General features: G+C 50.4%; 2 protein-coding genes across 2 annotated transcripts in view; both read right to left on the bottom strand.

Annotated features, from left to right (window-relative positions):
- Positions 1 to 3,182, bottom strand: part of TCEA3 (transcription elongation factor A3) — a 32,459-nt gene extending 29,277 nt beyond the window's left edge. Inside the window, exon 1 of the mRNA XM_051988274.1 lies at positions 2,988 to 3,182. Within this exon, the coding sequence (XP_051844234.1) occupies positions 2,988 to 3,056 (69 nt within the window). The 5' untranslated portion in view covers positions 3,057 to 3,182. The remainder of the gene's footprint in view (positions 1 to 2,987) is intronic.
- A 2,404-nt stretch (positions 3,183 to 5,586) lies between these two features.
- Positions 5,587 to 15,349, bottom strand: part of ASAP3 (ArfGAP with SH3 domain, ankyrin repeat and PH domain 3) — a 69,769-nt gene continuing 60,006 nt past the window's right edge. The window contains exons 22-26 of the mRNA XM_051988273.1: positions 13,883 to 14,093; positions 9,797 to 10,061; positions 8,666 to 8,768; positions 7,451 to 7,594; positions 5,587 to 7,001 (exon numbers count right to left, since the gene is read on the bottom strand). Of these exons, the coding sequence (XP_051844233.1) occupies positions 6,927 to 7,001; positions 7,451 to 7,594; positions 8,666 to 8,768; positions 9,797 to 10,061; positions 13,883 to 14,093 (798 nt within the window). The 3' untranslated portion in view covers positions 5,587 to 6,926. The remainder of the gene's footprint in view (positions 7,002 to 7,450; positions 7,595 to 8,665; positions 8,769 to 9,796; positions 10,062 to 13,882; positions 14,094 to 15,349) is intronic.

Genomic DNA, 15,349 nt, shown 5'->3' with positions numbered 1-15,349 from the left:
GCTGAATTGGCCAGGCCTTTGGAGGGACCAGACCCAGAAGCCACAGCCAAGGTAAACGTAAGGGCTTATAATGAGACTGATTGAGTCCTGCAGACTATATAAAGGCTGCATTGTACAGGGAACACCAATTAGGATTTTCCTCGCACCTCACCCTGCTCAGTGGACTGAGATGCTTTCATACGAAAATACCTCCTTGGGGACCAAATGCTTGACCACAGTTATTCCTCACTGTGACTGTGGGGCATAAATGAAACTCCAGGCCTCCTCAATTAAAAGCTTGGAAACAACCAGAGGTTTGAAACCATCCTCATTAGCTGGTCACACTGAAACTTTTAAAATGTCAGGCTAGAGTCAGAATCCCATTCAATCCCTACCTCTGAATCTCACTTTCCTCATCTGGAAAATGAGGATCATATCTGTATTGTCTCCTCACAGGGTTACTGCGCCTCTTAACGAGTTCAGGTATGTGCTACATCAATGTCAGTTAATAATTATTCCATCCCACTGACCTGAATCCTGCAGCATTGGGAGCCAGCACTTTCTTAAAGCAGAATTTTGCTTCACTTTCCCCTGTAAGATTTCATGTTTTAGTCAGTTCAATTCAACAGCTACAATGTTTAAGGTAAACAAGGGCTAGGGGATCCTCAGAAAGTCAGAGAGAGCTAGGCTCAAGGGTGGGGTGGGCTGTGAGAATGAAGCTCAGAGTTTCACAAAGGAGTTGTACATCTGCATTAGTGAATGGGGTTCCACAGAGGGACTTCTGGAAAGAGCTCTCCCCAAGAAAACCCTCACTATGTATACCGTGTCTACAAAAGTATACATATGTATAATATACATAATAATCAGAGCCTAGAAGTACAAAAAGTCTCTATTACTTACAAGCCTAGTAGGAAATATAGCCTACAAATAAAAACAAGGTAATTTAAGGTAGGACTAAGCACTCACACCTGAGGATATTAAGAGAAGCTTCAGATTAAACTGGGCTTTGAAGGATCTCTGAGGCGGATTGCCCAGGCCTGGGGGCGGCCTTGAGCCAACAAAAGGGGCAACACTGTGCTTCTTTGGGCTAGCAGAGAGGTGAAAGGTAGTACAGTGAAATAAAAGTGGAGACCATCTAGTTCAATACCCGACTCCCCCAATTTACAGAGGAGGAAACTGAGGCTGGGGTAAATGACCTGTAATAAATGGGACAAGAGGTGAGAAGGTAGAGACAACCGGTGTAGACCCCCTTTTCTAGGACTCCGGCAGCGATCACAGCTGCCTCCAAGGTAGACAACTTTCCAACTCAGATTGTTTCTTTATGGAATGAGTGTGGCAGACGGATAGATGGCTGAAAAGGCGGGCTCGGGCTAGGACGGGATGGACGTGTTTGAGAGTGTCTGGGTACACACGTTCCACCAACAGCCGACTTGGAGCCGGAGCTGCAACGTGGTGGAACTTGGGTCTTATTACTGTGGGAAACTTTACCCCTCCTTCCTCTTTCCAGCCTCCAGAGCAGACCCCACCCTCCGTGGGTGCTGACACGTAGTGGGATCCAGGCTAGGCTGAAGGATTCCCAGCTCGTCCAGGGCTCCCTCGTTCCCCGGCCCCTCCTAGGGACCCCGAGGAAATTGACAAAGAGGGAGTTCCCGCCTTGGCGGAGCTCCGCAGAGCTCGCCGCCTGTTGCCAAGTGAGATTCCACCCCCTTCCCCAAAAGAAGCGGGTGGGGCGCTAGGGCCCCTGACCCAAGGACCTCTCTGCTCAGTTCCACCCCGCCCCTGGCTGGGGCCTCGGGGAGCCCCCAGCTCGGCCCCCGGCCCGCTCCAGCTCCGGCCAAGTTTGTTTTGGCTGTCTGAGCCGAGGCAAAGAGCAGATGGAAAGTCAAACATTAACTCCCAGCTGGGCCGCAGCTCGGCTCCCGCTCCGTCTGGCTCCAAATTTGGGAGGGGAGAGGGGAAAAGAAAGGGGGGAGGGAGTTTGTGTGCGTGTGAGTGTGTGTGTGCACGCGCTGGCTGGAGGTGGGGGAAGGGCCCGGCTCACTTCCCCTAAAGGAATCTCTGTCTCCCCTTTCCCTTACCACCCCCTCCTCAGCCCCTCCCCCAGCCCGGCTAGCTCCACGCCCCTCCCCCCAGGGATAGAAACTTTCTTCCTGCTTCCCCGCGCCTGCTCCAGCCTCTCGGGCGGGCGGCTCGGAGCCGTTTGGCCCCGCGCCCAGCCCAGCCGGGCCTCCCCCCTCCCCTCGTCCCGCCACCCCCAGCTAGGACGGGGGCTGGGGCCCCGACCGAACAAGCTTTATCTGCCCAGCACCTGTTCTGCCCTTCCCCGGCCCCCAGGCCCGACTATGGCCCCCGGCCCAGGGCCCCACCCGGGGCTAGAGTAGGAGAGGAGCCCGAGGGCCCCCTCCCCCTTCCCGCCGCACCTCCCCTCGCCCTTCCCCCCTCCCATCCCGATCCAATGCAAACCAACAAGTATTTATTAAGCGCCTACTACAGAAGCCAGGCCCAGAGCTGCAGGCAAGGCTAACAAAAGCGAAACAAAGTCCTTGCCCTCCGGGGGCTTCCATTCTAGCCCGCGCGCGCCCTTTCTCCCGCCCCTCCCTCCTCGCGTCTTCCCGCGTCTCCACTCCCGCTCCCCCCCACCCCCGGCCCGCCACGAGGGCAGGGAAAGTTTCCGAGAGCAACGGCAACCGGGCGGGGTCCGGGGGTCGAGGCAGGCGGCGTGGCGGCGCGGCGCAGGGCATGGCAGGGCAGGGCAGGGCAGAGGAGCCAGGGTCTCTGCGCTGCTCCGCTCTGCTCTGTCCGGCGCCGCTCGGGGTCCGGGGGTCCGAGGCTGCTGCTGGGGTTGGGGCGGCTGCTCCGGCGGCGGCTCCGGGGGCTGCTCCGGCTCCGCGGCGGCTCCGGCGCCGCTCTCGGCCGCACGTCGGGGCGGCCCCACGTCGGGGAGCCTCGCTCTGCTCCGGGCCGGGGCCCTGGGGGGCTGTTCCCCGCCTAACCCAGCCAGAGCTCACCGTGTGCTTTCTGGACACCATTTTATCCAGTTTCTTGGCGATTCTCAGCAGCTCCTCTTCCTGCCCCATGCTGGCGGCCTCTGCCCGGGCTCGCGGGGCCGCGGGAGGACGGCGATGTGGCCCGAGCCCGGCCAGGGGGTCCTCTGCCTCCGTCGGGCTCCCAGGTCCGTGGCCAAGGCTGACAGCTCAGCACAGACACCCAGCAAAGGGGGCGGGGCGGGGGCGGGCTTGGGGGCGGGCCCGGCGGGGGGCGGAGCTCCCAGGGCCCACTGGGCTGCTCCGCCCCGCCTCCCCGGCCTGCGCGAGGGGAGGCTAATTATAGGCTTCAAGGACTAAGGAGGGCAAAGATTGCAGCCTGCCCCAGCGGGGCGGGGGCCGGGGACTGGGGTGGGGGCTGGGGGGAGGCGCTGGAAGGATCCCAGGGTCATGGGTGTGGGGCTGGAAGGAGCCCGGGAGAGCATCTGCCCCGAGCCCGGGTAGACCTCAGCAGCTCCGGGCGTTTGGAGAGGGGGGCATTAACGTCCGCATCTCCCGGGAATTGGTTTCTTTGTGATCTTATGGATTTACTTTAGGCATCTAAAATTATTCTGAGAAGAGGTCCCTGGGCTTTCGGAGAATGCCTGGGGGGCCAGGACACACACACACACACACACACACACACACACACACACTCTGATTATAGGGGTCTAGGATATACACACATACCCCCCAACTCCTGGGGTCCGGGGTAACCCCCCAGTCCTAGGAGTCCAAGACACACACACACTCACTGAGTCCAGAGGTCCAGGATAAACATATATACACACATCCCTGATCCTAGGAGTCCAAGACACTCACACACACACAATCACACACACTCATACACACACACACACACACACACACACACACACATCTAGTAGAAGCTGAGGTCTGGGACAAAGGCAGAACGAAAATCCAGCTTCCCCCCTACATGCCCGTCTTTCCCAGGACACCCGGCCCCACACAGCACGGGAGGAACTACAACCGTCCATCTGTAGTTCTCTGAGCTGGAAAGCGACTGAATTTTTGTAGGACTTAAAGATGGAAGGCCCCTGGGGATCCAGTCTACAGGCTCTCCCCCTTGGTAAAGCATTAGGCCCTAGAGGCTGAGCCCTGGCTCGTGTCATTATCCATCATGGGAGCTCCAGCAATGCCAGGCTTCCCACCACTATGTGCAGACTCATGGGAGGGTGGAACATTCCTGGACACTTGGGGGACGGGAGGGACCTGGGGTCACTAGCTTTGCCATATGGGACTTTAGTTGGTGAAATCAGGACCGGTTTGAGGAGGGGGAAGATGGGATTCAGAGAAGGGTGACCAGCAAATTCCTTCCCTTGCTTTAGTTTCCTCATCCATTAAATGGGCGAGTTGGGCCAGAAGAACTCTACGGAAACGTATGAGATCCCAGGAGTGGGGGCTGTCTAGATCCTTTGGGTGGACACATGCCCCAGTCTGAGTAAATAGGGGCACTCCAGAAAGTCCCATCTCTTTGCTGGCTCCTGTTACAGTCCCCATAATAACCTGGGTCTGGAAGTAGCAGACCCTGCAGACCCCAAGGAGGCCCATTCTGCCAATGCTTGTTTGGGATTCCCTAAAGGGAAAAATCACCATCTTTTCCTTTAGTTAGGCCTTCCTCTGTCTTTAATTTAGGCTTCTCTACACAGAACTATGATAGAATGTTAGAGTTAAGAGGACTTAGAACATAAAGGATGACAGCCAAAATGCACCTAAAGCTTAGAAGGTCAGAGCTGGGAGGGCCCTTCGAACCCAGGAGGTCAGAGCCGGGAGGGCCCTTAGAACCCAGGAGGTCAGAGCTGGGAGGGCCTTAGAACCCAGGAGGTCAGAGCCTGGAGGGCCCTTAGAACCCAGGAGGTCAGAGCCGGGAAGGCCCTTAGAACCCAGGAGGTCAGAGCTGGGAGGGCCCTTAGAACCCAGATGTCAGAGCTAAAAGGGCCCTTAGGACGCAGGAGTTCAGAGCTGGGAGGGCCCTTAGAACCCAGGATGTCATAGCTGGGAGGGCCCTTAGAACCCAGGATATTGGAGCTGAACTTTGACCAGGATTTCTCAAAGTGTGATCCTGAGAGCCTTTTCCAAGGCTCACGTGGTCATATAATAAAACTAAGATATTTTCATTTCTAATATGGCAAACATGAATAGATCCCACAAAAACCAGAGCTCTTTGGAGTTCTATCTTTTTTGAGAATGTAGAGGGATCCTGAGACTAAAAATTTTGGAAACTACTGCCTTAGAAAATAAACTCTGAGAGCTGAGACTAGCTTGAGAACACAGAATGTGAGCAGTGGAGGTGACCTCACAAACCATCCATTTTAACCCTCCTGATTTACAGATGAGGAAGTTGAGGTCAGAAAGAAGTCTTTTGCCCTAAGTCACACATCCAGGTAGAGTCAGGGATTAGGGATCTCAGCCTTCTGACTTCCAAAGTGCAGTGCTTATATCTCCACACCCCAATGCTTTGCCTCTCTATCCATCACTGAGAGAAAAGGGGGGTTCCTAGCATCCGGAGTCAGAGATGGCCCCTTCTAGATATCAGTGATGCTAACAAATGAAATTAGCACAATTTACTAAAAATAACAATGATAAAGTCTTTATTCCAAATCAGGGAGACAAAAAGTCTGAGATGAACAACATGAGAGTATCTCAGTCCTCCTAGAGGCAGGGAGCCAGTCACGTCTGTAAGGGTAACTGGTGTAGAGACCCAATCTCCACATAGTGGCCACTCTCTCCTAACAGATTCCTAAGAAGGTCCCCTCCTATCTTTCGTTCCCCCTTCCAAAACTATCTGAATGTTCACTGAGAGCTCTTGGGGACCCGGAAGCCTTTAAGATCTCAAAGGATGTCTCATAGTAGAATGCTGGACACTGGGATAGACCATGGGGAAATCCTTAATTCATTCCCTCTGGGGTCACATCTACCCACTTCCCTTTCCTTCCTTCCTCCCAGGCAAGAGAACTCTTGAGTTGGTGAAATCAGGACTGGCTGCAGGAGGGGGAAGATGGGATTCAGAGAAGGGTGACCCACACGTCCCTAGTTTCCCTTCCTCTTTTCTTCCTCTCTCTGACCTGAGTGCTGGGGAAATGTCTTCCTATTTTCTGCTGTGGGGGACAGAACTCTGGCTTTGCTTACCCACCCCTGGCTAAGCTTTCTGTCTGATAACTCCTTGCCCCTCTCTTTTTTTCTTCTTCACCTGCAGTGTCCCAAGGCCAGGGTTTGAGGACCAGCCCCAGAAACAGCCGAGCCGGAATACTCTCTGAACCCAGAGGCTTTTTTTCCCTTGGACCTGATGGAAGAGACACAGTCCCGACCTTCTGGACAATGTAAGCTTTCCTACTAACTCTGAGGGCAGAGATTGATTCCTCTGCATAAGGTTCAGCACAAAGAAAAGGGTCAAGAGAAATGTTTGTTAAATGAATAAATGATGGGGAAAACAGAGCCCAGCCCTATCTTATATTTGATGGAGTCGGTGTAGTTCTTGTCTTAGGGGAAGGGAGATGAGGAAGAAAATCAGTTTTTAGTCTGTTAGGGGGGAGTCCGGCAATAACTATCTTAGAATCCACCATCAAAGCCTCACTGGGAGAAAAAAAATTAGCCAAGACTAGCCTCTCAGCTGGGATTGTCACACTGGTGACGATGGTGAAACAAAAGCAGAGATCCAAGAATGGGGGGGTCCTGGATACAGCTGAAAAGTCCACCTCAACCCTCCCTGGTTGCCACTGCCTCAGAATGACCCCAGGTTTGAGTGAGTCCTCTGCCAGGATGTGGTCAGCAAGAGGAATTCGGGACCAAGCACGCCCCTGGATCGCTGATCCTCTGAGCTGACCACTGGTCCCAGTCCCAGCCGGGGATCTTCTCTGATGGGGATGGCCCAAGCCCAGCCTGGGCAGGGTATGGGAGGGGGGGTCAGTCCTGTGAAAGCTTCACGGAACTGGCCAAGAGGAGTCCAGTTTTGGAGCCGTCTGCTTCAGTGACGCCATCCTGGGGAGAGGAAATTTCAATGAACCAAGGCTGCAGCTTCCTGCCACCCACCTCCCGAGCCCAGGGGTTTCTGACAGTCACCCTGGGCCCCTGGCCAGCCCCTGCTCTCCCTAATTCACTCATATAACCAGGAATCTTTCAGAAAGTTCCAGGAGAATCCTGATGGATCTCCGTCTCTCTGTCTCTGTCTGTCTGTCTCTCTCTCTGTCTCTTTCTCTCTCTCTCTGTCTGTCTCTGTCTCTGTCTCTCTCTCTCTCTGTCTCTCTCTCTCTCTGTCTGTCTCTGTCTCTGTCTCTCTCTCTCTCTCTCTGTCTGTCTCTGTCTCTGTCTCTGTCTCTCTCTGTCTCTCTCTCTCTCCATATCTATCTATCTATCTATATCTCCAACTCTCTGAAGTTCTGGCTTTCTTTCTCCTCCTTGCCATTCCCAAGTCAGCAAGCACGGCTTACCCAGCTCTGCTCATCCTCAGTGTACGGAGCCACACTCACGTCCCCCTGGGAGCAGGTGGAGGGGGATCGGGTGTCCTCCATCCGGCCGTCTGTCAGGGACTTAGTTCTTTTGGATTTCCCCTGGGGCTGGCTGGGAAGGGGGATCTGTGTATGTGTAGGAGGGGAGAGGTGGGTGAAAGTTCCAGGAGCATGCCCTACCCCCTCGCCCTCATAAATGGGGGGCACTGTGAAGCCCATGGATGGAAGAGACCACGGAGTGTGTCTCCAGCACCCTGGGCTCACATCATCAGTAACCACGCCAGAAGCTGGATCCCACATCCCCAACACTCCCTAAAACCCTGAGACCAGTCCCCAAAGGCTCAGTCCTCAATCACATCCGAGCCCTCACTTCATACTCTCAATACCATCACCCCAACTTCCAACAATTTATCCCCAGTCCCAAAACAGGACAGGATTTTAGATTTGGAAGGTTAATAATAAGCTGACATTTCCATACTCTTCTAAGGTTTTCATTTCTTCACCATCACAATCCTGTAAAGTAACTGGTTATTCTTATTTTACAGATGGGGAAACTGAGGCATTTAACTTCCCCAGGAAACATCTGAGGCAGATCCAGGGCTTGATGCATTATATCAAGCTGTCTCAGACCTCATCTAGTCCAACCTATCGTCCCCAAAGAATCGCCACCCCACCCACAGAGACGCCTTCCCTCCCACAGCAGTCTGGTCCACTTATGGACGCTTCTCATTGTCATGAGGCCTTTCCTTGGATCCATCCCAAATTTGTCTCTGCTCCTTCTGCTCCTTCTTTGGACCTGGTTCTGTCCTCTGGGGCCAAAGGGGAAAAGACTAATGCTTCTCCCATGTAGTGACTACTCTTCCAACCCTTGACCACAGTTCTCAGGATGTTCCCCGGGTGTTTTCTTCTCCAGGAGAAACATCCCTTATTCCTTCCACAATCCTCTCACATAATAGAGAATCAGAGCCCTTCACCATCCCAGTTCCCTTGTGGAAACTCTCTAGTTTATCATTTTCCTTCCTAAAATGGGGTGCTCAGGACCAGACCCCAACAACAAACTGTTAAATCTCAAACCCCAAATTCTCAGTCTCTCCAAGACTTTGACCGAAATTCTCCACACTCCCTCCATTTTCCAGCCCTCCCATCCTCAGTTCCTCTAGCTTGTTCCTCCCCAAAAAGCTGTTCTAGGTTTCATACCGATACAGCTCTTCTGGCCAAGGGCCCAGGGGGCAGCTGCCTGGCCACAGGGGTGTCTTCCAGGCCTCGACCACCACGGCGATAGGATCGAGTGCTCTCTGAGCTAGAAGACAAGAAGGGGTGGAAGTGATACTAGACATGGTCAGGTAGGGCCAGATCTCTTAAAGCCACAATATGGAGGTTGGAGAGGGCTCTGGGATGGGGAGCCTGGGTCATAGCCCGGGCTGACCAGGGTGGGGTGGCTATAGTCTTTGTCCAGGAATTCCTGGTGAAGGCAAACAGGGAGAGGGACAAGAGGGGGTGGGAACTAGGGCGGTCCTTGCCCCCTCCCCAAACACAGGATAACCTTCCACCTCCTCTCCTCTGGGATCACCGGCTTTACAATTAGAAGGGACTTTAGAAGCCATCTAATCTAATCCACTCATTTTATAGAAGAGGAATCCAAGTTCCCAAAAAACAAAGCAGATTTGTCTAAGGATAAATGGCAGGGTCAGACTTAAACTCTTTGGGCCTCCTGATTCCAAAATTCTTTCCCAATACAACCCAGAACCCCCTTCTTTCTTTGCCCATTTAACCCCTCTCCACCCTCTTTCCTATCATCTCTCCATGAGGAGTATGATATAATGGATAGAGTTCAAGAAGACCCAGGTTCAAATACCACCTCTGATTTCTGAATAGCTGTTTGGCCAAAAGCAATCTGAACTTACTTGAATTTCTTTCTATTCTTTTTAATTTAATTTAATTTCTTTGTAATTTCTATTCACTGTACCAGCTACAGGCTCCAATCTCTGCATCTCTAATATTGTAGTTCCCACTTCCCAAGACTGATATGAGGTTCAAAGAAGAAAATTGGAAACTTCAAAGCACTGTATGAATACCAATCACCAATCTCACAATTTCTGGGGCTCCCCCTGGACCCTGATTTCCTTGAAATCTGTAACAACCACAGGGAGAGAAAGTTAAGGGCTTTCTTCCACCTACAGATGCTAGACGCTGGATCAATGGATCATTTAGAATATTCCTCTGACTCTGGGCAGGGGAGATTGGGTAAGTTAGAATTAAATATTTTTCAACCTAAATAAATAAATAAAATGTTTTTCAACATAGGCCCAGTGTGTCACACTTACTTACCTGAACCTGACTGGAGGAAGCTGCTCAGGAGAGGTGGTCCCTGAGGGTGGGAGGGGATGAGCTGTCCCCGAGGCCTCCCAGAGGTTTTCCTCCGAACAGGCCTCAGTCTGGCCTGGGACTCGAGGACTTGAGGAGCTACAGCTGGCTGGCCGGGTAAGAATACTTTCTGTGGGACTGGAGATGCTGGAGGTGGATGGACTGAACACAGATGGTGACTCCAGGGATCCAGGTGGTTCTGAGCCCGAGCTGAGAACTTCTGGGCCATCTGTATAATTAATAATGATAAGGATGATGATGGTGGTGTTTCATCCTTTAGCCAACATATTACTGTGAATCAATAGTAGACTATCTCCCCCTATCCCATGCCCTATTTCCTTTCCTTGTCACCACAAACACCAAATGTTGACTAAATGGGTCCACCAGTACCAGGAGCTGGCAGGACTTAGAGACCACTGGTCTTGTTTCTAGCCCAGCTCCAGGGCCAGAATCCAGGGAAGCAATCCCCATGGAGATGCAGCCTGGAATCTGCTTCTGTGGGTGCTGCTCCCTGGCTCTGAAGACCCAGAAAGGACCACCCAAGTTCTTGGGGCTGACAAATAGATGGGCCTCAGAACATGGCACAATTTTATCTGTGGAAATGGGAATTAAGGAAAAGGAGCCATCCCCCTCTGCTGTACCCTAAGGATCACGGGATCTTTCAGCTGAAACCTATGTGCTGTCTCCTATTATTTGAGTTGATCCAGAGTGGGGATTCTCTGGATGTGTGAGATGAATGAATATGAAGGTCAAGGGAGACAACGAAGCTGCAGAACTGGGAGATGGGCTTCTGATTCTCCAGATTTCACCTCTATACTCCCAAGTGGGTGCCTTTTCCCTCTATTTTTCTGATCTTTTTCGGCTCCCCCCCTTTTTTTGGGTGCAAGTGTTTTCTTTCTCTATTAGAATGGAAGCCTCTTAAAGGTATTATCTTTCTTTTTGATTATATTTATGTTGCTAAGGCTTAAAACACAGAAGTACTTAATGCATGTTTGATTGCCTGGCCCTGCCATGCTCTTAAAACACTTCTTGGTTGGACTGATTTATCTCTTCAGTTCTAGTCTCTGTCTCTGTCTTTCTCTCTTTCTCTCATTTTCTCTTTTTCTCTTTCATCATCTGTCTCTTCTCTCTTTTCCTTTCTCTCAAAGTCTGTCTCTGTCTCTCTCTGTGTCTCTCTGTCTCACTATATCTCTGTCTCATTCTCTGTCGCTGTCTGTCTCTCAATGTCTCTCTGTCTCACTGTCTCTGTCTCTCTGTCTCGTTGTCCCTTCCTCCCCCTCTCTCTCTGTTTCTCTCTCAATGTCTCTCTGTCTCTCTGTATTTTCTCTGTCTTTCTCTCTCTCCTCTCTTTCTCTGTTTCTCTCTGTCACTGTATCTGTCTCTCTCTGTTTCTCTCACCTAAATTTCAAGTCTGAATCATCAATTGTCTATTGGACATTTGACTTGTCCCATAAGCATCTTAACTCAACATCCTCCCCCCGCCCCCATTCCCAGTCCCTATTCTGTTGAGGAATCCCTATTCCATCCCCAACTTTTTACCTTCATTCTTCATTTCCATTCATCCCCCATAAGCAATCCATGGCCAGAACACACCCCTTCTACTTTCCATAACATCGCTCACAGGGGGCCTTTCCCCTCACATGGCCACCACCCTCATCTGCCCCCTTTTGATTGGGCTATCCCAGGAGCCCTCAGACCAATGTCTCTTGTTCCCATCTCTCCTCACTGAAGTCCATCTCTCCGTGCTGCCAAAGTCAATTCCTAAAGTACAAGTCACTCCCCTTCTCATTAGACTCCAATGACTTCCTATTGATTCTAGGATCAAGTGAGAACTCCTCTGTTTGACATTTAAGGCTCTACTTGTCTTTATTTTAGCCGACGACTCCTGTCTGCATGTTCTAAGGAACAGACATGCTGGCCTGTACTCTGCCTTCTACCTCCAGGCTGTCACCTATGCTTGGAAGAGACGTTCTAATCCTGCCCTCTACCTCTTGAAAGTCTTAGTTTCCTTCAAGGATCAGATCTAGTTTTGTGATCTGTTTCCTGATCCTCCTCCTCCCATCTGTAAGGGCCTTTCCCTCTAAAAAAGTGCTTTTCAAACTTTTGTTCTCAGTATCTTTATACTATTAAAATTATTGAGGATCTGTCCAAAGAGTTTTGATTTCTGTGGGTTATATTTACAGATATTTAATATTAGAAATAAAAACATTGGATTTGTAGACTCTTTGGAAGGAGTCTCTGCACCATACTTTGAGAACCACTACTTTAAGGCAGGGGTTCTCACCTGGACTTTGTGATCAGTGAAACCAGGTGGTGGAATGGATAGAACACTGGAACTGGAATCAGAAAAACCAGAGTTTAAATCTATCCTCAGGCACTTACTAGCTGTGTGACCCTCGGCAATCCACTTTAGTTTCCTCAACCATAAAATGGAGATAGGAATAGCCCCTACCTCCCAGGATTGTTGGGAGGATCAAATGAGATATCATTTGTAAAATGCTTAATTAACACATTAATTAATTAACTACTTCGCCAAGTAATGGGTGCTTGGAAGTGTTTATTCCTGTTCCCTTCCCTTTATTCCCAAGGACCCCTTGACAATCTGGGGATATCTCCAGACCCTTTCTCAAGATGGTGTTTTTCGCGTGAATTCATAATCGAAGGAAATGCCAAATTTCATTTATGAATGAATCAAAATCAAAATAGAATAGAAAAATGATACAATTTTACATATTCCTTGAAAACCATTCGTGCGCCTCCCAGGTTAAGAATTCCTTCTTCAAGGTTACCTCGTGTCCATTTTTGTATTTATACCTGCATATATATGTATTTTCTCACCAGTTAGAATGTAAGCTCTTTGAGGGTAGGGACAATTCTAATTTTGTCTTTTATAACTTAGCCCAGTACCTGGTATAAGCTCGGTGCATCATAAAAGCTTGTTGACTGATTGACTGTTTATTCGATTCTGGGGCTATCTCTTGTCCTCTAACTTCTGATAATTGCTTAACATTTTACATGTGTATTTAAACATTTCACCAAATGCTTTTAGAGGAACTGCCCTTATGTAAACAGTGTGTGCTCAAGCTGTCTCACTCTGTTCATTTCCATGAGTCATATTGGAAGGAAGACATGGATAAATCGGGGTACATCCTGAGGAGGCTAACCAAGATGGTACCAGAAGGGATTGGGGATTAGGCCCCACAACGGGGGGGATATGGGGGATGCTCAGCTCAGAGAAGGCCCAGGGAAGGGGACAGCCAGCCGGGTTCACGTTATCTGCAGGGCTGTTATGTGGGCAAGGGGTTATGCTTATTCTGTTTGGTTCCAAAGGGCAGAGCCAAGAGCAGTGTGGGGAAGCTGCCTCGAGGCAGAGGAAGCCCTGGTATATGAAAAAAGGAATAAAACTGGCCACCTCCATAGGCAGCGGGCTCCTATCACTGGAGAGGGTGTGGGCTGGTCCAGTCAGCTGCAGAGGTCTCTCCTTAGGGATTCTTAGATTTTACAACTAAAATCTTAGATTCTTAAATCTAAATTCTTAGATTTTGTCCACTGTACTAGTACAGTAGGGATACTGCAGAGATGTAGCCTGGGCTGAATGGCTCCTATCATAAAGTACCTTTTCTCCTTCTTAGTGTGCTACTCCTTCTGATACGTGGACTTCTCAGAGACAGGGACCAGGACTTATCACAACTAGTTATCCCACCCTCCACCAATCTAATAGGGGAAGCTCTGCACACAGGAGGCACTTAATATATGTTTGTGGTATTTGTATCGGTCTCTGCCCAAATCCCTAAATGCAGAGACTTAGAGGGGAGAAATTGTGTAAAGTAAAAAAAACTTCAATTCAACAAATATTATTAAATGCTTTCTGTGTGCAGGATTTTGAGGATACAAAAGTTTAAATGACCCAAAAAGCTTAAATATCCTATTTTTTTTTGTCTCCCTACAGAGACAGGTATACAGTGGATGCACAGAAAAGGAAAAAATCCCACTGAGAAATTACTAATCCCTTCCCCAGCATTCAGATGGGACCAGGGAGGACTACTTTACCTCCACTCCCATGTCCTATCCGACCTTGGGAGGAGGCCCGGGAAGGGCTTTTGACAGGGAGAGGAGGAGGGAGCTCTTCTGTGTGGGCTCTTCTGTTGTTGGTCTGCGTGGGGCCCAGGCTGACGATGGTCTCATAGGTCTTGTTGCTTATGTCCAGACCCGAACAGCCCCATCGGGGCCTAGCTGGGGCTGGGAGCTTGATGGGACAGCGCTGGGGAAAAAAGAACCAGTAAGCCACAGAATGTCAGTTAGAGTGAGAATAGAGCATGGACTGTCAGGTATAAGGAAAGGATCTTAGAACCCAGGATGTCAGAGCCTGCAGGGCCCTTAGAACCCAGGAGGTCAGAGCCTGGAGGGCCCTTAGAACAAAGAATGTCAGAGCTGGGAGGGAACTTAGAACACAGGATGTCAGAGTTGGGAGGGCCCTTAGAACCCAGGAGGTCAGAGCTGGGAGGGAACTTAGAACAAAGAATGTCAAAGCTGGGAGGGAACTTAGAACACAGGATGTCAGAGTTGGGAAGGCCCTTAGAACCCAGGAGGTCAGAGCCAGGAGGACCCTTAGAACATGGGATGTCAGAGCTGGGAGGGCCCTTAGAACATGGTATATCAGAGCCAGGAAGGCCTTAGAACATAAGATTGTCTTATAAAAACTGTTCTATCTCCATGACCTTGAACTCCACATTTCCCCTTTGAACAGTCTCTTCTTCTTGCTCCCTGCCTCCTATTGCTTCTCTCCTCCTCAAACTGTTCTTCGTTCCCACCACACTCTCTCGTCTCCTTCCCTCCCCTCCCCTGCCAGTGCTGACCTAGTTAACCAATTCCACCATGAAGGCCCTTCTACCCTTGAATCCTTTTGCCCTTTGTCCCTCTGCCAAGGCTCGATCCTGGGCCAGTCCGGCCACCTGCCTCATCCATTCCTATTCCCAAGCAACTGGACAGTGTGGGAGGAAATCAGGGAGCGCGCCACTCCAAAATCACACGAGCCAATCTCACTTTAACACGACCATCTTTTTACCCTTCCTAGATGACTCTATCCCACATATCAACTGCTTCTAAGCTTCTTTCCCTGGAAACATCCACCACCCCTCTTGGCAAATGGCCTTGCCTTTCACTTGACTAAGAAAATTAAGAGGATCCCCTATTCCAAACCTCAGAGCTCTTACAAGTCTTCACCTGTCCTTTCTCCTCCCTTTCATCAAAACTGACCCTTCCCTTTGTACCCTTTAGCCATTGTCCTCCCTCCCACTCTCGGTGGATCCCTGAGTGGCCCATTTTTCCAACCCTATAACCCAGCCACGTCTCCTTTTCTGCATGTGCTCCCTTTGCCCATACCCTTCTGAAAATATGGCATCTAAACTAAATATAATTAGATATTGACAATACACTCTCTCTGTGTTCAAGATGAGCTCTTTATTACTTACTAACTCCTTTGGCACTGCCTAAAAACATGCTAGGTTCCCTTTCCCA

Source organism: Antechinus flavipes, chromosome 3, assembly GCF_016432865.1.
Source record: "Antechinus flavipes isolate AdamAnt ecotype Samford, QLD, Australia chromosome 3, AdamAnt_v2, whole genome shotgun sequence".
Taxonomy (NCBI): Eukaryota; Metazoa; Chordata; class Mammalia; order Dasyuromorphia; family Dasyuridae; genus Antechinus; species Antechinus flavipes.
This window is presented reverse-complemented; position numbering and strand designations above follow the sequence as displayed.